This window comes from Anthonomus grandis, chromosome 17, assembly GCF_022605725.1.
Source record: "Anthonomus grandis grandis chromosome 17, icAntGran1.3, whole genome shotgun sequence".
Classification (NCBI taxonomy): domain Eukaryota; kingdom Metazoa; phylum Arthropoda; class Insecta; order Coleoptera; family Curculionidae; genus Anthonomus; species Anthonomus grandis.
This window is the reverse complement of record NC_065562.1, coordinates 9,387,549-9,412,293: the sequence shown is the minus strand read 5'-3', so window position 1 is coordinate 9,412,293 and position 24,745 is coordinate 9,387,549. Positions and strand designations below refer to the sequence as shown.

At 33.1% G+C, this 24,745-nt stretch overlaps 1 protein-coding gene across 1 annotated transcript; it reads left to right on the top strand.

The window, feature by feature from the left end:
* Window positions 1–5,542: 5,542 nt before the first annotated feature.
* LOC126746548 (Bardet-Biedl syndrome 1 protein homolog) lies at window positions 5,543–24,061 on the top strand. Its single transcript, XM_050454856.1, has 10 exons — window positions 5,543–5,698; window positions 5,755–6,017; window positions 11,795–11,990; window positions 14,936–15,152; window positions 15,206–15,448; window positions 22,995–23,223; window positions 23,272–23,427; window positions 23,480–23,607; window positions 23,656–23,790; window positions 23,843–24,061. The coding sequence occupies exons 1-10, from the start codon at window positions 5,688–5,690 to the stop codon at window positions 24,038–24,040; spliced, it is 1,776 nt and encodes a 591-aa protein (XP_050310813.1). The 5' UTR covers window positions 5,543–5,687; the 3' UTR covers window positions 24,041–24,061.
* The last annotated feature ends 684 nt before the right edge of the window (window positions 24,062–24,745 follow it).

Here is a 24,745-nt window from a genome sequence, read left to right as displayed (position 1 = left end):
ATCTTTTTGGATAATATTTAAGACTAATGACATAAGTACTAACATCCATGTACTAAAACTACACAAGTTAAAACAATACATAATCTACTCATATCTTACTAAAAATTATTTAAAAACAAAACATGTCAGACATAAAGAGCAAAAAAATACATACATAAAATATAACTACACCTAAATTAAATATTTTTTAAAAATTTATAATATTCTTCTTTGTAAAAAAAAATCTAAATTTCACTGCTGAATGAATTATCTTAGTTTAATATATATTTCTTTCTGTTTCTTAAAGAAAAATTAAACATTCTAAAAACTAATTAAAAATTCTATAACAGAGTATTATCTAAAAAAACAATATAACTATCTGCAATATTAAATAAACTCTTTAAAAATGAAAACAACTTATAGTATGGCATATATCACATATATAGTAAATATTTGTTGGTCTCCGATAATACTAACAACATATTGAAAAAAAGAACTTAATTCAAAGACAAATGCCTACAGAAAATTAAAACAAAATCATTCACACTGATCCATTTTGGGTGCTCAGCTCTGTTAGTCCCTATGTCTTGTCTCACTGAACATAGGAAGTAGTATGATATAATGGCAAGAAATAAAATGAAAAATAGGCAGTGCAAACCTTGTAAATAAATTCTCTGAATGATTCGTGTGAAAAATAATGACAAAACTAATTTTTAAATAAATATCTATTATAGTGTAAAGCCAGCAGTATCAGCATTATTAAAATTTGGTAGAGAGAACTGATTAGAACAAATTGTATAGGTCAGTCTTAATAAAATTTACATTGCATATTTCTCTTCGTGTTTTTCTTGTAATGGGGACTGAAGGAAATTGAAAAATCATTTATTACTATGTTAATTACTAGTATTATGTATCTGAGCCATTCTTACATTAAGGATACTTACATGAAAATTTTAATCAATTTTTTAATTGTCGAAAGGAAATGAGGAGATGGCCGCAATTTGTATTGTACAAGCAAGATGGCCGACATACGATTTCGATTTTCACCATACAAGTTTCATACATGTGCTGCATATACTAAATATCCTATGAATGTGGAGAATCGTATATAGGCGAGACAAGGCGACCAGCATCTGGAGACCTCTACTGTCAGGACACTGCAGATTTAATGCGATTTACGCATGACCAGACGTTACACGCCGCTACACACATCTCCAGTATATAAGCCTGTAGAATAGTTGTTACAACTAATATGAATATACAACTCATCAAACAATTATAGCATACGTTGCGCTTAGCTTCTCTTGGAAACCAAATTGAGTTTGGCTTAAAACCTATTAGCTTTCATAAAGCCACATGCTTTTACTAGTTCATCAAATATTTTCGATAAGGGTCAGAGAATATAGATCGGCCTAAAGTTAGATGGAACCGAATTGTTGGACATAAACCCTAACAGCTTATTGGAAAGAATGTTATCATGTGATATAAACTTTAGTTGATCGTTTATTATGATTTCAAGAAATTTGTTACTATGTTGAAATATATTATGAAATATATAGGTGGACCTATAGACATATCTTCCAGGTCATATCTAAATGCAAGATTTTTTTTTGCTTCTATCTGGATTTACTGTCAACAGGGCACTGCTAGATTTTTTCACAAATGAGATTTTCCAATAGTGACTGACGTAGTACGGTAAGGTCCCTATTATGCCACAAACTGATTTCGTAATTGGCAAAAATGTTAAAATCACTTTGAACTTAGATGGGGCTAAATAAAAAGGAGCTTCTTTTAGAAATCAAATTGCCTTGAATTGCTTAGAATCTATTAGCCTTGAAAGCACAGCATGCATGCCTTTCCTAGTTTTTCAAATATTTCCATAATGAGAAAAGAGAGTTTGGCATATAGTTAGATCCATTACCCAAACAGCCTGAATACATAAGAAGAAAAATAGTGAATTGTTAATTGCAGGCACCAATGTAGCCAAAGAAACCAAAAGCAGCTTTAGAAAATGTTCTGAAGAAACGCCAGTTTTCAACTGAATTGTTCTTGTTTTAATAGAAACTATTGCTTTTTTAAATTCAACTTTATCAGTTGGTGTAACAAATATATATATATTTTTTTGTTTAATTTATTAACCTTGTGCTGAGCACATTTAGTCACGAAAAACCTCTATATAATTCTTTAGTACTTAAACTAAATCGGACATCACAAACGACCATGCCAAGTCTGGGACTCGAACCCAGGGCCACACGACTGCTAGGCAGGTATATACCCACCGCGCTGCCGGGGCCGGCTGGTGTAACAAATAAGGAATTTAAAATGATGGCATATTCAAGTGGATCTAATGTAGTTTTAAGAGTTTTTGCGATCTTACAATAAGAGTTATATTATAATAACGAATTGTCTCTAACATTCTTTAGAGATATTAATGGAGCTTTTTCTGCCTTTTAAATGGTGGATCTCCTTACACTGTCTGATCAGATGGGATATAGAGATTTACTAAAGTAGTTGTGAAACTTTAGTCTACCTGTAAATGCTCTAACTCTATGTAGGTAACGTAAGTTTTTGCACGATGTTTGCAGGCCTGTGGTAATCATATGGCGATTTATTTATTTGTTTCTTTGCTTTAATCTTGGTGACAGGAAAAATAATATTGAAAAGACTATCTATTTTTTTATGAAAGATTCATCTGTTATGAGGAAAAATTCTCAATATGAAAAAGGATACAGTGTAAAGATTTATTGTTTTATATAACTTTCACGACTGTTTTATAAAGTATTTGCTGCTTAGATCAGAGGGTTAGATGAGAATTTAGTGATGCAAGTCGAAGATTGTACATACAGTTGTAAATTATGATATAAAAAAAGCCAATTGCATATAAAGATAAAATAAGATATATAACACTCTATGTTTTAAAAACAGACTATATACCAGAAAAACCCTCCAAGACTTATCTAATTTTATACATTCTATACTGTCAACAAAAATATTTCACTGTTCATATAAATTATTATTATTATAATTCTGACACATTATATCAATAGAGAATTTAAATAAAATATTAGTCCTAGCCAAATTTGCGTAAAATAACCTAAAATGCCTAGAGTTTATTCTTGGCATCAGAAAGTGAAGAGTATAATATTAAATTTGTTTAAGTGTAATTGATTATCCAAACCTCATGTCGGAAAAACACCTTCTCTAAACCAGAGATACTTCATAAACAATTAGGTGTCATCGATTACCTGATCGATCGTTATCGATTAGGCACCAAACGGGAATCCCATACTCTAATTTTGAGCGTATTAAAAAGTAGATTTAAAATATTAACATTTTCAAGTTGTCGATAAATAAAAGCTAAAATAAAAGCAGATTCAGAAACAATTTTCACTACATGCTTAGCACAACTTAATTTGGCATCATAAGCAATCCCCAGATCAATTGTTCTTCCACGTCAGTTAACACAGCATTATTTGCTCTTTAATTAAAGTTATTCAGGAGTAGTTTTCTAGAAAATGGCACTCCATACATGAGTATAAGAGTTTACTGCAGGGCAAGATCATTAATACATAAAAATTAAAGCGAACTAAGTTAGATCCTTGCGGAACTATTGAGCGTACTTCATATTTATGAGATTTAAAGCCTTCATATTTCACAAATTGTTTACGACCTCGTAAATAAGATTTACTAAAGCAACTAAATCTTTTGAAGAACCAAAATATGTTAGCTTATGAAGAAGTACAATATCCCAGTTAAATACAAAAACGCATTGTAGAAGAGAACTGTTTGCAGTAATTAATAACTAATTGTGATAATATATAGATATTCGAAGAAGAATGCAAATACTAATTTTATGGATGTTATTGGCCCAGAAAATACTGTGGCAAATTCAAGAACTGTTTCTATTAGAAATTTATTAAATGATCTTACAGCATAAAAATAATATGTCAGCAATATTACGAATCATATACATTCCTGCTCCCTTGAAATACAGAAAAAATCTAAAATACTAAATGTTGCCCATACTATCGGTCAGGTAAAAAAGAGCCATCATTAAAGACGCCAACCCGAAGAAATCGAACGAGCACGTGGACCGGATACTCTGAAAAATAACCATGATAGTGAATCAGGTACTACATAGCTCAGGCTTTTTACGATTAATCCGTTTTTGTATCTCCTTCCTTACAGTTCATTCATAAGGTTTTGTTAGGTTGAACATTTATTTTCTTGCTTCGTTATTATCTACCGCACTGGAACTGATCAATTCATTATTCTTAGAAAAGAGTTCGTTTACCATTATGAGTCATATCTGTTGGTACCTTTGATGGTTGTATGCCTCTTGATTTATTAAGCAGGTGCAAAAAAGAAAGTCATTTATTTATGCATGATTGGTAATAATTAGTACCTTTGCTGTGAATATAAAAATACTTTTTTGTGACATGAGCATCGAAAGTTGTAAATGTCGCTCTTATTATGTTTTCTTTGTAGAAAAATTATATTAAATCTGCGTTTGACTCCAGCAGAGATTACAGCTTGAGAGTCATTATATTCCACGTGAGTCATGTGCTGTGTATGTTATCAAATAAATACATTAACCAAAATCTAGTGAAAAATTTTATAAGCAACTCATTATTAATTAACTTTCTTGTAAAAATATTTTATAAAGTCATATGGTGTTTTAACTTTTAAATGTCCGCGAGATGAGCGTACCAGAAATGACCCGAAATAGAAGCTGCATTTCTTAAAGTGAAAAGGCATTATGTCAGGAAGTCATTGCCTTTGGAAAAGTCAGATATTAGCTGTATTAGTTGCGCTCAATTCTATTTTCATCCACTGAGATTATGTGGTATTATTAAGCTTTAAGAAGCCGAACACCTGGTAAGAGAATGACTCCTAGTAATATTTTTTTCACCACATCATGATATTTTTTATTTCCAGGATTTCACTAGGCAGAGTTCACTTCTCTTTTTCTCTCACTTCTATCTTTCTATTTCTATAATTTCTTTTACTTAATTTATGATTATCTCTTAAGAAAAAATTGATTACATTTGAAATTATGAAATTTTAAGCTCCAACACTTATAAGAACATCATAACTGAGAACACTAATTCAAGATCTATCAACATCAAAATTTAAACACCCGTACATTTAACACCAAGACGAAATGGTTATGGCAGATTAAGGGCGATTTAAGTGGTACCATGGAACTTATTGAATGATCAAGGGTGATTGCAGAGTAGCCTAAACTGTTCGTTCACTATTGCCATTTCTACTTCATAATACAAAAACTAATACATATGTACCACCATTTTGTAATAGGTAAAGATATTGAATTTATATTGTAGAATTATAAGGTACTCGTCAGGAGCTTCAAAATGATGTGCCACAAAACTACCCTTTTCATTTAATTTTTTTTTCCAAGATGGCGCCTAGCAGCTATCTTGAAGATTTCATCTGTCAATTTTATTTTAATATATATTATAGTATTCATTCATCAACTGCATTACCTTAAGTTTCAATTTTTTTTAATTGATCCGTTCAAAAAATAAAGAGGGGGGGGACATTAAAGAAAAGCACTGTATAATATATTATTGTTGACCGGTTAAGCTATGCCGTAACATCGATCAAAAAACTGCGTTGCTACGCGGCATACAACGTTAAATACAAACTCACTACAGCTGTTTAAGTTTTTATTATTCAACCATAATATGAGTAGAACGTAAGTTTAATTTTTCTATACATTTTGTTAAGTTACAAGCTAATATTATTTTTTAGCGAATTAACTGCTTCAAGATGGCTAGAAGCTCATACAGACCGAGGAGCCGACCTATTTACCTTGCCAAGAAACGCCATCCTAACAGACGTATCTGGATCTGGCGATTTTCATTTGGTAATTACCGATTTAAAACTGGACAAGGAGACTAAAAGTAGACTGAAAGTATACAAAGGGACTATGCTGATTTCGGATCAAGCATTACCCAACATGCCATGCTCAGTTGTTAGCTTCTATGGGGATTATATGGAACCTAGAATACCAGGTAAGCTTATTTATTTTGTTTTAATGTTACGTAAACCCTGGATTTTTGGAAAATTCAATTAATAAAAGTAACCTTTGGAATACTTCCATAAAAAAATTACCAATTGACAGTTTTCTGGCTTGTAAAGCACAATTTAAATAAAAATATTGTGCGTCTTGTAGTGGTACACAGTGTATGTCTGATAATACATTGTTTAAAGCGAAATATGGTGGCGTTAACTTTACAGTGTTACTATTTTACCAAGAGCAGACGGTAGCTCAGAATTATTGGAGGCTCGGGATTGTTCGAAGGTTCACTTATGACTGGCTATTAAAGAATCTAAACTTGATTATAACTATTAAATAAGAGGGCGCCACTTGGTTTTTTTTTAATGAAAGAAAACTAAGAAAAAGACTTGGTATATAGGTTTCAATAAACAATTAAATGACCCTGGATGAGAAGCAAAAAAATCTCAACAATACAACCAAATTATATTTACATCAAAGATATGTACACACCTCATATTCTAATCGGATAAATGTTAATAATTTGATATGAATTAAAATATGAATAATGTTCATATGATTAAAATAAGTTTGACAAAAGTAACATTTAAATTATGATTTCGCTACTAGGTAGATGTCAGCACTTAAAAAATAAATTGCAATTTTTAAAGTTTTTATTAATTGCAATATATATAGTTATATTTGTATTACGCAGGGGAAAGTTCGTGAACCTTTTTACCTAAGGTATATCAGCCTTAACCGTGTTATATCTACTTAACTACCAAAAAGGGTATTGAAAAATACTAAACAAAAAATAACTAATATTATAGATAAGAAATTGACGTATTAAATTATGGCATTGATTAAATATTTGTAACGTTAAATTGAAATAAAAGGTATATTAATAAAAATTTAAATAAGTGAGACAAATCTATAGTTAGTAATATATAAATAAATGGAATAAACTGGCCTGTATATTCCTCCAAGAAATGAACGGCTAGCCTTCAAAACCGAGGCTGTGAATCTATGCCATTTGTAGCTCAGCAATCCGGTCTGGGAATCTCTAATACTAGCTCTAACTCTGGCTCCAGCTCCACTGCTTTCAGCAATTTCCCGGGGAAATCAAAAGCCTGCAGCCATCAACAATTAAAGAAGAATAAAGAGGAAAACGGAAAAGTAAAACCCTTGCTAAGTTTCATTATCTATCCATTAAAATCTTGGGCATCCTGCACCAGAATTATGAAATAAATGGTTCCCTAAAGGAACAAGATTAAGGACCATAAATTATAAACCATATTGGCCACTTCGGAAATAAAAAAACTGGCCTTTTACGTGCGCTCCTACCTGCAACACGGGAACAAGTCCTCGAAAAATGGACGCAGTACCGACTAAATCAATAACGAACCCACCTGTCGCCTGAGCTGTTAATATCAGCCAATCAGAGAAAATATGAATTATGACCAATCAGACAAGTGACGAACCGTCAACAGAAAGCATGAATAATTAAACCAGGAGAGTGATTCGTGACAGTAGTAATGTGTGACAGTGTGAATTTAAAGAAATATGAATAAAAGAAATTGACTGAAATTATTAATGTAATTATTGAAATTAATGAAATGTCAATGTTAGTGAACATAAGGAATAGAAAAATAAAACGCTACAATATGTAGCCTGTCTGTTTTAATTTTTACTTCTTCAATGGATTATACGGAGACTTCTGTTTCATTTTTATTTTATTTGTAACAAAGGTCTCTTTGAGGATCATGAAAAACTTTTTTAAATTCGATAAAAAAAATTAAAACATGATTAATTTGGATTTATTATTAATAAAGTCATTGTTGAATTTTGATGTATTTGTTTGCCACAGCTTATATAACGCTAAATCAGTTAGCATAATTCATAAAACAGACTTGTACTTTACAAAATATGCTTATTTATTAGGCCCAAAAATAGAAAAATGAAACAGTTTGGCGAGCGTAAAATAGGCGATTTCATTGCTGTCTTTAGCTAGGGTAATTTTAACTTCATTAACAGTAATTTTTTCTCCTTAACAGGTAATTTCTTACAACTAATAAGAACGATACTTATAGTCTAAAAATAATGAGTACTTTTACCAATGAAGAGCACTTACAAGTGTGTGTAGTAGATTTATTTTTATAAGTGATTTTAATACAATTGTTACTCGTTAAGTGTAGTGTAGAGAAGAGATGTCCTGATGATTTCTTTTCCATCTAATATTTTATTAATACTTGACAAATTTATTAAGGAACTAAATTCCATAATAGCGAATTCAAGAGCTCTTACCGGAAACTTTTTTTTTTAATTTTATTATAAAAAAAAGTAAGTTTATCGAAGCAATATACGATATTCAAGTAAAAGTATTAATTTTAGGACCACTTTGGCTACATCTCTTTTTAAAAATGATATCGTAGATAGTTTATTGTAATACAAAAACATATTTAGTCCACATTACCTGAACACCTTCAGTCCTGATTTTTACGTTTTATAAAAAAAAATATTTGTTTTTAAAAATGATTTATAAATGTGCTTACTTGGATAATAAAATATGAATTTTGAAAAAAGTTGTATATTTTTTAGGAAAAAAATTATGTGCATAATTATGCCGACATGGTATGCACATATATACTTGATCTTTAAACAAAACAAAAAATATTTAAGTAAAAGACCTTGAGATTGAAAATTCTTTTTTATTATGCTAAAACTAGCTTAACAGAAATACAAAAATGAATTTTATTTTCTATGATAAGCAACAAAACAATTTCGCTCCTTTTTAATACAGAGGTGAACACGACATTTTTCGCAATAGAAATGAGTTTTTTTACTGCATTTTCCATTTTTACAGCGTTTTCCTTTTTTGCATCCGTCGAGTTGAGGTTAATGATCAATCGAATCATGTTGAACTTCAGGTACTGGTCTTAACTCTTCATTACACTTAGGAAATCGTTTTCTTGGAAGTTCTGGTGTTGCACTTGATGGTCTTCCTCTCTTGTTTTCAATTTTACTACCAACTTTTACCAAACATTCTGCCAAGCGAAAACGAAAGTCTAGTAAATCCTAATTTGAGCTTTTTTTGGTATTTTCAAACGGTTACAGTCACGTCTGTACTCAAACCAGCTATTATACATAACATAGCAATAGCAAGATCGACTGCATGGAATATAAGCCGAAGTGTCCATTTCCTTGAACGAATGTAAATTCTGTACTGCCCGATCATTTGGTCCAAAAGGTCAACACCGCCCATGGCATGATTATATAATTTTACTATTTCTGGACGCGATACAGTAATATTTTTTTTCGGTTTTATCCCAACTGGACACTTCATCTTCACCTCCTACACCTACAAAATTAGAAGCCAGAATAACGGAGCGATTATCCATCCACTTTACCAGAATGATATCACCATCTTCACTTGTGAGTTCATTGTGAGATCCTCTGCCCCTATTTTTCAGGTACTTATCTTCTAAAAGGGGAGGCTTGCTAAATCTATTTACTCGTACTGTTCCAGCAGCAAATATTTTATTAGATTTTAGAATTTGAAAAAGTGGATATGAAGAAAAGTAATTATCGTAATACAATTTATGTCCTTCCTCAGAAATTCTAGTAGACAAATACAGAACAGTGGCTGCGCCGAGACCAAACTTTTTTAGTGTTTCTTCACTCAATCCCGTTGAAGAACCTTGATAAATAATAAAATCATACGCCATCCCTGATTTTCCATAAAGGACAAACATTTTTACACCCCATGGAGTTGGCTTGCCTTTGACATATTGTTTGATGCATAGGTTTCTACGAAAGGGTACTATCTGTTCATCAATGCACAAATTTTCCTTTAATTTCAACTCAAGGCAACGGTTTCTCAAGGCGTCATAAATGGGACGGACTTTATACAATTTATCAGTGCAATCATGGGGTTTCTCAAGGATATTTACACAGTGAAGTTCGATCGGAGTTGGAAGAATCTGTCTCGTGTCATTGTCTCGTGAAATAGATTGATACGAAGTGCTTTATCCCAGAATAAGCGAACTCTTCGGAAATTTTAGACTTCCTACAGCTATATGCAAACCAAATAACTTTTTTATTTCTGCAGCGTTAGTGGATCTGAACTGCATGTTATTTTGAAGAGCATACATGTTTGTGTATTCTGCCATTCTTTCAAATTCGGGGTCGCTAATATATTTTTGAAAGTAATCAAGAGGACTAAGAACCTCGGCTTCATTTTCAGTATCATCAGAATCTTGCAATAATATTTCCGGTTCTACAAAGCCATCTTTGGTCCATTTTATAAATTCTTTGTGTATAATATTCTGAAGATCTTCTAACAAATGCAGATAACGGTAAAAAATCTTCTTCGTCCCAATGCTCCTCAGGAATAAGTATATGATCTGTATGCTCCACATTACATTTCAAGTGTGAAACCTTTTCATCCCGGTGCATTTCAGGGTTTTCTATAGTATTTGGCCCAACTTTATCACCTCCCAAACGAACAGCTTCAGTGTAATTATCAAAAACATTTTCTTCTGTACCTAGATCGTCATCGCTTAATTCAAGGTCAGACATGTCATCCAAGATATCAAGAAGAGTGGCAACATCTTTTTCAATATGTAAGTCAAATTTCTTTTCTAAAAATAAGAAAAAAAAAGCATGTAAATTTGGAAAAAAAAATTGTAATAACACTCTTTTTGACCAAGTGGGCATAATTATGACAACAACCTTCAAAGTTTTCAGAAAAATATTGATACATAAAACAAATTGAAATATTTAGCTTTATCATTTTGCAATAAAATACATCATTTTTTACAAAACATAACATGGATGATAACAGATTCTTTTTGTACTTACCAGAGGCACGTTTCATCTTGGCGGCCGAGCAAAACAAAATGCTGTCTAATTGTAAATATTTTCACTAGATGGGGACACTTCTCTATATATTTAGAAGTGTATTATTATGCCGGGTTAGTCCAAGAGTATAAAAATAAGATTTGTGTAGGCAAATAATACTTTGAAAATTGTGTGCATAATTATGGCCTTGGGGTCTTAAAGGGTTAAAGTCCATATGAAAATATAGGAATTCGACTTTATGGTCATTGGGCGAGTCAGGTTTAAACATTTTCTTAAAGAAATTTTGGGTTTTTGTATCGTTAGGACTTATTTTGTTTGTGACAATCCAGAATTGTCTTTTTATTATTTATTTCATAATACCGTGCCTATAATAGGTTCAGGGGGATGATGATCTTCCATTTCACATGATAAGCGAATAAAATGACATTAGTACTTTCAGATCACATTATCAATATGCATCAAAATAATAATATGCATGGAAGAAAAGAAGATGTAATGTGGCACTTTGGGATATTACTTTAAAAATTAGTTTTCTATCTGTAAAGTAGAATTTTTTTTCTCTTCTTGCAATTCATCCAGGTTTCACTCTCGACTGCATCTCACCCTGCCATAGACTTACTGTGCTCACTCCATTATCTGACTATTCTACCTAGCTTAACATATCGTTTCCCTGCACTAGTCTGTAATTCTCTCTAAGAGCTCGTTTGCTGCAAAGATATTTAGTTCTTCTGAGCCTAATGTATCCTTCTGAAATATTTGTTACCTTCTGCGACATAGAGTATCGCAAGCAGAGGAACTGTTCCTTCCTGGTTACTGGTTCCTTTTTACAGTAAATGAAGACAATGACTTAAACCTGTTTCATTTAACAAATTTTGTATAATGCCTTGAAAAATATCGATTTAGATTGTTTTGAACTTGATGACGGTTTTCTAGTTATAGCAGTTGCAAGCGGATCAGAGTTATTCCTATACAAAAATCTGAAACCGTTTTATAAGTTCAAGCTGCCATTTTGTCCATTGATTCAGGAAGAGTCTGATATTTGGAGCCAGATTGCCCTTACCAAAGAAATCAATGTTGATAAGTTGATCGGCGAATTAAAGAAGATTCCTTATTCCAGTTTAAGTGCGAGGTAAGTAAGATTTTTAACTGAATATATTGATTAAATTGACAAAAATTAATTGGTGTAATATTGTTATTTTTTTGATACTTTATGAAATTTCCTTGTGTAAATTACATATTTTTCTTGGCTTACCTACTTATTAAAAGATTTGGTTTAATGGCATTTTTTAAAAGTCTTCTAACAGTCTAAAGCAAAATAAAGCAATTTCTTTCCTATATTTATAATGTTTGCGGCAAAACATGAAAAATATCAAACATTGAGCTTACGCCATAACGCTGCGTGTTTCGCCTAATTAGGCCTCATCAGATCACTATACTACCGATAATACAAAAATATCAAGCACAAAATACAGGGTGTTTCAGAACTATGGGATCAAACTTCTGGGGGTTGTTCAGTGCAGCAGAAGAATCTATTTGAGTATAGGAACCCATGTCCGGAAATGCGTCACTACGCCAGTACGACCCTAAGACGCGTTAAAATTTATAAAAAACATTAATTACCTAAATACGATCTGCTGCATTTATTTTTACCTTTTGTACATGATACCATAACAACAATTGTTTAAAATCAACGCTTATCAATGTCAATTCTCAATGTCATGTTTAAAAATTTTATAGCTTACAATTTTTAAACATTTATTGCTAATGAAAAACTTTACCAATCAAGAATTGGCGGATATGCATTTGGCATACGGAGCAACAAACTGCAATGCACGAGCAGCATCGCGGTTGTATCATTAACGTTATCCCGAACAACAGCATCCTGGATACAAGAAGTTTATTGCGGTTCATTGGCTGCTCGCTGAGACAGGCATGTTTAAGACCAAGATGCATGATACTGGTGTTGCGCGAACCGTAAGAACGGTCGAATTTGAAGAAGAGGTGCTTCAGCGAGTTGCGCTTCTGTCAGGCGGGTAATACAACTCCATCCACTTCCAGAAAGTTCAAGGTATGACTGCAGCCGATTATCATCCTAGAGTTTAATTTTGTCGATGGCTTCTGAATCACATCATTGCACAATCTTTTTTTTTACGATATGTTTTGTGGACCGATGAAGCCTCTTTCACAAGAGACGGTATTTTTAATAGTAGGAATAGCCATGTTTGGGACGAAGAAAATCCTTATGCAATTTTTCCAAGAAAACATCAGAATCGTTGGTCTGTCAACGTATAGGCAGGCATTGTTAATGATTATTTAATTGGGTCATACCTTCTACCGAAACGGTTAACAGGACGTATTTATCTGCGTTTCTTGGAGGAAGTTCTCCCAGAACTCCTTAAAAATATTCCACTAAACGTTAGACAGCAAATGTGGTTTCAGCATGATGGAGCGACGGCTCACTTTGCTGTATAAGTACGCGAGTATTTGGCTCAGCCGTTTTGGGCACCGTTGGATTGCCAGAGGTGGAGCAGTTTCTTGGCCTCCTAGGTCACCCGATTTAACGTCGCTCGATTTTTTCTTGTGGGGACATGTAAAGTCTTTAGTCTACGCAACTCCAGTAAAATCAGAGCTAGACTTTATTGGATGAATAACAGCAGCATTTGAAATAATTCAAAACGAGCATCAAATTTTTAGTGTAGTAAAAAGGTAAAAATAAATGCATCAGATCCTATTTAGGTAATTAATATTTTTTTCTAAATTTAAACGCGTCTTAGGGCCGTAGTGACGTAGTGACACATTTCCGGACATGGGTTCCTATACTCAAATGGATTCTACTGTTGCACTGAACAAACCCCTAGAAGTTTGATCCCATAGTTCTGAAACACTCTGTATACAAACTGAATCATTTTATTGTATGGATCATTTGTTCTTCAGTTGTAAAAAAATGGTTCAGATATAAATTATTTATCACGACGGAATTAACTTTTAGTGTCTTTGGATTTGACTTGAGGGCAAATTTTAAAGGTTATGATAATTTTGAAAATAGGAACTGTTTTTAACATTGAAGTCGCATTGGATTAGTGCCTTCCTTAAAAGGGTCAAATTCTAAAAAAGTCATCAGACCCGATTAATTTCATTTTAGAGATATTCTAAGCTAAGCACATGTCTTAAAAATTTAATCAACCTCAATAGTGTCTACAACCTTAAACATGTCGGCCTTGCAGATAATTTCAAGGTCAAGGACATCATTGAGTACTCTTGATTTTTACATTAAAGAGTTTAGGTAATAAAAAAAAGGATTGTTTTTTTACTGTGGTTTAAGAAATTGAAAATTTCCCACTTTCTTCAGGATTTTTTTTTACTAATAACTCTTGTTTTTTTTATATTGCTATAAGGGTTCTCAATCAAAATGTACCTTTACATTTAAATGACCTTAAAATTGACAGCAAGGTCAATATATCCAAGGTTGCAGACACTTTTGCCATTAATTGATGAATTGAATCTGATGATTGATTGAATTTTGGGAAGTATTGCTGCTGTATCGCTGCTGTCTATTGACACTACAGTGCTTGCCTTGCTTAGAATATCTCTTTTATATTTACGCAACAAATATTATTAAAAATATAATTTTGGACGAACAATTTTCCGCTCTTTCAATCAAGTCCAATATCAAAATATGGAGTTCCATTAAAAAAACAGCCTTGACCTTAGAATTTAACCTCAAGTTCAAGACCAAAAGCATCAGAAGTTCACTATTATTTCCCTGACCAACTTGAATCTGAATCATTTTTTTGCAGGTTAAGAACCTTTTTGAATCTAAATAAATATTGTACATTCATTTCTATCCTGCAAATATATCTATCTCGTTTTTAGAATATGAAAAACGGAACTTCCTAAAGATATTTTAAATTATATAACATTATTATATTTAATAGACCAACATCCATTTTACAGGAAAAGAATAAAATAAAATTCAACTTGGTATGGTCGCAATATATTAAATAAAATCTTTCGCCAAAATATCATTAATAAACGTAAATGTTTTAAATTTGAATGAAAAGTCAAATTTTCTAGGTCTCAGCACCTCCTCAACTTGGCCAGCCCATCAGAAGTAGAAGAACTGATAAGAAAATTAAACTATACCAGTCCAAATAAAGAAAATATCATAACTTGTATGACTACTTTAGAGAAATCTACACACGAGAAAAGTGCAGTCTCTTGCCCAGTCCTTGCTACAGAATATGGAAATATTTTCATACTTGATCCACAAAACTTTGCTATACTATATCAAGTAAGAATCTAGTATTAAGCAGATAAAATGTATGAGTAATAGCAAATTTTCAGGCAAACACTTGCAACGTAAAGTCAATTCCATCTGTTCTGCAATCTTCAGGGCTCTACGACGTGGAGTTTCGACTTCTTATAGCCACAAGGGAACGCCACATTTGTCTGCTAAGAAAGGGATGGCTTGAGGGAAAATCCCTGATTCACCTTAAAAGTGATATCGTTGATATGGTTCTGATTCCTGGAGATAACCTAATTGTTGTAGCTACTGCAGATCATAAATTGCAATGTTTTACTAAAAGAGTAAGAGCATCTAAGAATTAAGCTTGAAATTAACTTTAATTCTGATGATATATACATACCGATGTACATAAGAAAAATTGACAATCTTCTTAATCGTCTAGTAAATCATCCTGCTATTGATTCATATGCAATTGGAAGATTTAAAATGGATTACATTAGATATTAATAATAAAAATATCTGCGGAGTACATTTTTTCCTATCAATCATATTTGTATTGAAAGTGGGCTTGAGAATAAATTTTTAAGTGTAGTGACCTTTAGGTCGTACAAACCTTTAGATTATATATATTTAAAAAAATATGATTTTACTTCCAAGAAACTGCGTGCAATTTAAATATTCCAGGACAGTATGATTTCTATGATTTTTTTAACGGAATATACTGGCACAAAAGGCAAATCCTATGATACTCGCGTAGTATGATGTGGTAGGTATCAAGAGGAGCGCCAGTGCTACGAAGATGTCTGTGGATATTGTTCTGCTCAGCAAATTCTGCAAGTTGTAATGTTTGGGAAAGACGTGCTTTGGGAGTTGATACCACAAACGTACTTCTTAATAAAATGAAGTCCCGATATAGCGAAGATAGACGTCTTTAGATGCACTCGATATTCATGCGTCGCATCTGCCGGAAGAGTAGATCTGGCATGTATAGCTCTAGGTGGAATGACATGGCCCAGTTTGGAAAACCATTTACCGTGATGGTATCGATAAAACAGAGTCAGGCCCGCCACCTTCATTCTATGCGCCAAACTGTCCAAGTTTCTAGTTATCTCTAGATCTCCTACAAGATGTATGGCCGTCTTCTGGATGGAATCAAGCAGCTTCAAAGTGTGTGATATATATTGGGAAGATAAATTCCTGAGGGATACCAGCATTGATGTCAAACCTCTGCAAGGCGTGTCCATCAACGACAATCTGGATGGATCGGTTTATCGAGGAAGATTCCAAGCAACGAGTTGGTGGCAAACCATAAGAATACAGTTTGTTTAAGAGGTTTTCATGCCAGACCCTATCGAATACCTTTGAAATATCAAGAGCTATTGCACGGGATTCACCATATTTCTCAATGGCCTCGGTCCAAACATGTGTCACGTAGGCCAACAGATCGCCAGTAGACCGGTGTTTTACAAAATCATACTGACGGTCGCTAATGATGTTGGTGAAGTGAGTCAGTGATAAATTTCTACATTATCTTGGCGATTTCCGGGAATAAAGCAATCAGACAGTAATTGATGAACGCCGTCTTTTTTTTCTTTTTTGGGTATCTGTTCAGAACGGCACACTTTTTTAATACTATTGGTGATATTTCATCAGGGCCGGTGGTCTTCTTAGTGTTCAATCCTCTGAAAAATATCAAAGAAACAAGTTTCTTGGCAAAGTCGGTGGCGTTTTGCCTTTTCGGTCTATGATCAAAATTGATGAGAACATCTGACCTAGCAAGTCAGCCTTCTCCATTGCGGTCACTGCAGTGGAACCATCTTCCCTAGTCAATGGAAAGGAATTTTTTACCTACAGAAACCTTAACCAACTGCTTTGGCCACAGGATAGAGCGATCCTGATCTCATTTGGGCATTTAATTTTTTTGCTCAGTTTTTGATTAAATTTTTCTTTGCAGATATCGATCGTCTGCTTGCATGCATTTCTTAAGGCTTTTCTCATCTATATATCTACGCGGCATGGTGGATTCTGAGTTTTAATTTTTTTATTTCTAGATCACATGTTGCGGCTTTTAATTTATGATCTGATGTTTTTAATATACGATAATCTTATACAAGTCAGGATCTGTCGCGAGAAACAGATTCAGGAGGCTAACAAAGTATCCCTATCTATCAGGGGTTCTGGTTGACTCCGCATAGGCTGCGTTGACCGTGACTACTTGCAAAGTCCTCTGTTTGATGCTTCCTCATTATCAGTCCTATTGGAAAACGTCAACCAGATAAAGTGTCCCTCAGTAACAGTTTCTGTACTTATGTATATTCTAAAGGTATTACCGTGGATTCTAAACTCAACTGGTACGATGACGCAGACGTCAGAATCATGAAAGCCATCTGCACTGCTTGGACCTGCAGGAAGGTTTTTAGTAGTACCAAGAAACTCTCCTCTTAAATCGTAAAAACTATCGTTTGGTGAACCAACATGTAGAAAGCAAAAGTTCATCTGCAACCGGCTATACCCTATTTCAGAAGTGTATAGAGCAATAAACTGGGGAATTCCGTTCTGTTTGGCTACATTTCGTGGTAGTTCATAGGCGCAGGTACTTATAATATTTATAAATTTAATTTTCACGGATTAAATGCCTTTATTTTGAAAGAGATTAAATACTAAATAAATACTTTTAATCCTTTTGTATAGGTACCTATCTTTTAACGCTTTGTAACATGCAAAAATGGGGTCAGGTAATATATACAGACTATAAATACTTTTAAATCATATTTTAAACGTTAGTAGTCACTGCTACGCTGTAGTGTAATCACAATATTATTATCCCAATATTTAAAAAATGGAGGTATTCAGTCCAACGAAAAGATGTACTAAAAATTCTCCACTATCGCTGGGTGAAAAAGTTATTATTTTAAATGTACATGATTGCATAAAACACGATTACCCTAGTTTTACTGTGCAAGAAATTGTTGAAAAATGTTCTCGAATGAGTGGAATTGGAAAGTCCACCATTTTCAAATTGTTGCGGGAAAGAAAAGTAGCAGGTCAAGTGGAATCTCCCAAGCAAAAGCCAGGACGACCTACAAAAGTCCTTGATGAAAATGCTAAATGTATAATTCGAAGAAAAGTTCACTTTTTTTATTTTAAAAAGGAAATACCCACCCTAGACAAAATTTTAATGGAGCTTGGCCGAGATGACAGTATTCCGTTGATAAGTAGAAAACTTTTATGGAAAACTTTAAAAAATATGGATTTTGCCTGGGAAAAGCATAACCGCAAAGCACTTTTACTGGAGAGCGACGAAATTGTTTGTTGGAGACGACAATACTTGAGAAGTATCAAGCAGTAGCGCAGGGAGCAAAAGAAAGTTTTTTATCTTGATGAGACGTGGATTAACGAAGGTTATATAGTCCAAAAAATGTGGCAAGACATAAATATAACCAGTGCTCGCCAAGCTTTCATAGAAGGCCTGTCTACGGGTATTAAAGTACCTTCGGGAAAAGGAAAAAGACTTATAATCACACATATTGGAAGCGAAGAGGGATTTTTAAAAGAAGGTGTGCTAACCTTTGAGTCGACTCGCACAGGAGATTACCATGAAGACATGAACTCAGACGTTTTCGAGGACTATTTTGGTGAAATGATAAAATTTCTTGAAATACGCCGTGGAAGATATAGCCGAAAAATATAATATAACTGTACTGCGCTTACCGCCATATCATTGCGAACTAAATCCTATAGAACTGATATCGGCGCAGGTAAAAGGATTTGTAGCAAGACAAAACACGACTTTTAAAATGAAAGATGTTAAGCTACTGTTTGATCAAGCCATTACGGAAGCGACACCAGAGAATTGGCGAAAAGCAGTCCAGCATGTAATTAAGCAAGAGGACAAAATGTGGGATCTTGACAACCTCATCGATCAGACAGTCGATCCTTTAATTATAATGTCAAGAGGTGATGACAGTTCGTCAGATGACGAAGAAGACTACAATCTATTATAATTTAAAATTGTTATACACTGTTCAAAAAGTGCCAGATCCAAAAGTGACATTTTCAACTGTTTTACTCTACATATTATGTTCAATAAATTTGTGAAAAAAATATATTATTCCATTTAAACAATAGTAACTTTCTAAAATAAAATAGCATTTAAGTACATTAATTATAAGGTAAAAAACAAGTCCCAGTTGCACGCCTTTGGCGATCCGTTTTCAATGTTTATCAGTGGGTAACAATGGGCAAAACTCATAAATTGACCCAAAACCGGGTGGCACTACCTGCAATCAACGAAAAGAAAGAATTTTACATTGAAACTAATACCCAACTAAGGTAGTGGCATAAAATATTGGTGGATCACCAGGTACCACTTTTGCATACCTAATGAGGTTTTATTGCTCTACACACTTCTGAAATAGAGTATAGACTCCAATGGCTCGTATTCCTAAACATCTCAGTAGTTATGCGAACTGCCTTAATTAAAGCCTTTCAGACTTTGCTGAACATTCCACCGCTGTTCCGTGCAATATAATTTCATTTTATGAGAACTGCCTACAGGCTACATGTTTTTGATGAACGACCGGGTGTAGTACGGGCATGTGCAAGCTGGTCGGATTCCAGGACGAGCTGCAGTAAAGTGGAAAACCAAAGGTACACAGACTGCTCCAAAATAAATGATATTGCTGGTGCAGGCTTCTGTGGTGAGGCTCGATATACCAGCAGGACCTAGTGCTACTATTGTACACTCACTACAACACTATACTGTCTTCCAAGCTGAATGAAGTATTCGCTGTTTAAAACACGGATAGTAAATTTTAAATTATGGATACTGGAAACACCGATGTCTCAATCTATTCGGACAACAGAGCCACCATTAAGGATATTATGACCAAAAAGGTGAACTCCTAGCCTACAGTTGGCATAACCAAATGGGTAGCTGTTCCGTCACTAAAGAGTGTGCGAAGTACCAGTTAATATGTAAATACCAATACATGGTGAAGGACATCCGCGCTGTCACACATAGCTAGACCCGCTGCCTCACTCACTAGAAATTGTCTTTCTAGGCAGAGGCGCGACGGGTCTTTTAACTGGACATTGACCTTATTTATTGCGGACAGTTCGAGTACCGTCGGTGTCAGGAGGAAAAAAAACTACAGACCACGTCTTTGGAGAGTATGTTATGTATATAGTATAAATATGTTAGTTGAGGAGAACCGATCTTGGAGCATAATGTCGTTTCTTCAAACTTTGAATTGGCAAAAGAGCATAGAGATGTAGATCTAAAGTAGAAAAACTGATTAGTAGTTTTAATAATTTTGAATTCCATGAACATTACAATATAAATGATGGTATTGGTTCATTTTGAGAAGGTTTTTTGAATAAAACCTTTAATAGTAGAAACTAGCATCAGAATTCTTTGATTAATTGATAATATTTTATTGCATTGCGTCACCAAACTCTGAAATAGAGGCTGTTTTATTATTATCAAATATTTCTTAAGTCAATAATTCTACTTCATTCTTTACCACCTAAATGATTTAAAATGGATCAGTAGAATATAAATCCTATATTGAAACCTGAATGAAATATCTATGGGATAGGCTGGTTTATATGATTTACTCTTCTTAGGAGCATGGTACCGTTTACATAGGCCTTAAACTAGAGAAAGGAATAGTACTCATATCATTTTTCATACAATTTCTCTTCAAAATTGTCAATAAATTGTTCATCAATTTTGATTCTTTTTGTAATATGAACGAAAATAGCAGTCGCTGTCTGCAATCTATCAAACGCATTGGTTGCCTTAATTCTTAATCACTAATTTCTGGTGCGGTTATCCTATCACTATCGTTAATTTTTAAAAATATCTGAAATTTCGTAAAATATATGCAGAATTCTTTAAGGGGAAACTTTAATCCTCATTTGAAAAAAGTATTTTAGATTAAATTAGTATATTACAGTATTACAGAAAAGTTTATTTTGTTTACAGATGATACGACAATTTTATTGCTCTGTAAACATCTTATAGGATTTAAACAAGATTTTATCCAGATCGCAGATCTGAAAAAAATGGTGATTCAGGAAATTCTTTAACTTTAATCAAAAATTCTTCACAGCTTCATCAGGTTTTACATTAGTAAAAGAAACACTACTTCATAAAGTATTATTGGAGTTCTCTTCTGCTCACTCTAACTAAAACAAACAAATTCGTTATTTGGATGAGAAATTGTATTTTATCAATATATTTTCATTGAAAGTCGACATGAATGTAGATTTCTCAGTATTTTTTAAAGAGAGAATTAACCCTTGGATGGCCCCTTGTTTGCCTTTTTAATAAAATGCCATCATCTACCTTTCTTCAAAATTCATAAACATATTTGTAGGTTTATTTTACTCTTCTTGCAAATAAGTAAAATAAGTAAAAAGAAAGATGTTTAATTGTCTTAATACCTAACAAATCTATTACTACGTATTTTTTGAATCAATGATAGTTTTTACTTTAATCTCACACACCTAAAAGACTTAATAAGTGAAACAAGTCATCAGATATAAGAACAAGAATACCTCCAATGTGGAGTGCATACTATCTCTAAGACTCTACTTTATTATGCTTGATAATTCCGGACATTTTGATCCAGGCAACTAGTTCTCTTTAAAGGCATAGAGTTGATTCTTCAGGTACTCAATAACAGACCTATATTGTTCGCCTCATAAATTGTAGAAAGACTATATTTCTCTATATATTTTTTAAGTAAATAATTGTATTTTATTTCATTCTTATGAACTTGAAAGATTAAAGATTCCTATTGCTTCTCTTCACAAAAATTGTTGATGATGACGTATCCTACAATCGAACATTCAAATGTGTTCTTCATCCAATAAAATCGCTTACAGCTATTTAGCTGGGATATTTGAAACTTGAAAATTAATATATTTTGGATACTGTATATCCTAAATATTTAACCATTAAGATCCAGTAATTCATACTAAAATTTGTTCAGTAATTTCGTACTGATCCTCTTAGTTTTGTACATTTTGGTAGGATTATCTAGGACCTGCAGACCTTTTAAAAACCTTTCTTCAAAATCTTCTTCTTTTTCAGGTCAATCGTTTATAATATGATTGAGCTGTGGAATCTTATGTTTTTAGACACCATCAAACCAGCAATGCACAGACTCTGAATTTTGTTTTACAATAGTGGGCTGGTAGATTAAAAGCCTAAATCAAGGTACAAATTTCTTCGATCGAGTGCAACGATTTTGCCACCGGATCTAACAAGCAAAACTACTATCTTCTAATGTGATGTTAATTAATTGGTTTGTAGGTGAGCCTAACCAAAAAAAAAGCTTAAAATCTATCTAAAAGGCTTTCTATATTTTTATTACAATGTAAATGTTTATATTGCTCTTTTATTCTAAAAATTTGATCTTCGATATCACAACGATTGGCTCTATTGAAAATCATTTAAATGGATCTGATGTGAATAGATGTGATACTTGAAGTATCTCCTTCTTCCAGTCATGTAAACATGAACAGGTATCATATTTAAATGATATTAAGACATGATATCTTTTGGATTTTATTTTTTCTGATCCAGAATTTAATAATATTTGTTTTTGATACGAAGTAAATTATGTTTCATACAAATTTGGTTCTTCTACAGCCTCAAAGTCTCTTCTTGTTCAAAAACAGCCTTAATTACCGAACAGGAATGGCATTGGGATACTGTCTATTCAAAACTTAATAGAATTTGTTTTTTTTTTAAGTAAAAGAGGCAACCCTCTTAGCTAGATCTAATGCAAAATAAAAAATAATAAGGCTTACGACAATTCTGTCCTTTTGTTTATTTTATACTGTGTTTGTACAGTTATTACACAATATTTTTAGGGTCAAAAGCTATGGTTAACCGAACTAACTGATCACATATCTTGCTTGTGCTTGGTATCACTACAGCATTTAAGCGCCCATTTTGTAGCAGTTGGGTTGCTAAACGGATCAATCCAATTATACCATGGAAGAAATGTTGTTGACAATATTTCAGTATCTGACGCTGCTTCTGTAATCGCTTTCGGGCAGTTGGGACAGGAAGAAAATGTGATGGTTGTGATAACTATGGGTAAGTTCCTATTGTGGTACTTAAGTGGTGCTGACGGTATTATTATAGGAGGAGCTATTAACTTTAAAATCCTAAAAAGAACTGCGGATTTTTCGTTAAAGACTCAGGAAACCAATGCTGTGGTGCAGTCGAAACCGCTGCCTCTTCCAAAGCGTAGTAAATTATTTTTGGAGCAGAGTATAAGAGAAAGGCAAAACTTTCTTGGTATGTATTTTTAAATATTTTAATTCAATTGATCTCATGGATTGTTTGTTAGAAATTCATCAGTCTTTTCAACAAGACCTTATTAGGCTGAGGTTGACAGCAGCCAGGGCTTTAGTGCAAAATTTAAGTGACCAAAGTGGTGTAGGCAATGAGAAGGAACAAATTAAACTTTCTGCGCAGGTATTAGTTTATTAAATCATGAAATACTTTAATAAAAATGTTAAACAGGTTTTAGGCTTAGGGCCAAAATTTACAATAATCTTATCATTGGAAAACATTAATCCTAAGAAGCCATTACTAGATTTATCAGTAACCTTTCATGTGAATCCAGCCTATTACGTTTTATCCACCTACGTTATGAAGGTAAATATAACTTGTTGAAAGTAAAAGTTATATTTATTAAAGATATTTATAGGTTCCTTTGGTGCCTCCAAGTTTATCCTACAAAATGGAAACAAAAGTCAAAGAAGTCCAAAGTACAACTCAGGAAGAAGATGTTGAAGTAGAAAAAAGTAATTTTAGAGTTATTAGAGTATTTGTTACAAGATTGCAAATATGTGTGCCTGTTTTGGCAGCTACCATTAATATGCCACCCACTGAGCTATTAACCTAAATAAAATTTGCTATAAACTAACTTGTTTTTTACTTTTCTTTGCATTTCTTTAATGCATGTAAGAAATACCTAAACTACAATTAAATTTGACGTCTTATGTTGAAAGGTTTGTTCTTGTATTGTAGACAAAGTACTTTTCAGTATTAAATTAGTTAGCATGTATTTCTCAATAGCATAAACTTCCAAGCAACAACACAGGATAAGTGAGAGCAGTCTATAATCCACCTGAAAAACCACTCATATTACAAATATTTTCGAGTATTTTTTTAATATAAAGTACATAGCTTTTAAAGGTTAACTTGGGATCCGAGATGTTGGCGGTTTAGAAGTTGTTGAAGATTAGGGTTGTATGGATATTTAGGATAGTGAAACACTCTACTCGGTCGAGTCAGAACAGCAAGTGCTTTATTCTCAACCATATTCCTAACAATGAAATTTCTACTCAACCTAAAGTGAAGGCTAGAAACGTTTGCACTCTGTATGCAGTTCCGACTAGCTGGGGTGCAGTCAATAATTTTTTAAAGAGATTTCCGAGATGCCTTTAAAGTATCCTAGGTTACCAACGTATGATACATATTCGAATGCTTTGAAGAAATCCTGAGCCTAATAGAATCTGTTAAAGATAATACATTTCATAAATTAGAATTCGTAAATTAAAGTTGTTTCTCCGAGAGCAAGCTGTTTAGATCAATTACCCACTAAGCG

Excerpts from the sequence above, each read along its gene's own strand:
- LOC126746548 (XM_050454856.1), top strand. Across the intron at positions 11,991-14,935 it reads TATTCCAGTTTAAGTGCGAG|GTCTCAGCACCTCCTCAACT; the intron begins GTAAGTAAGATT and ends CAAATTTTCTAG. Across the intron at positions 23,428-23,479 it reads AGAAAGGCAAAACTTTCTTG|AAATTCATCAGTCTTTTCAA; the intron begins GTATGTATTTTT and ends ATTGTTTGTTAG.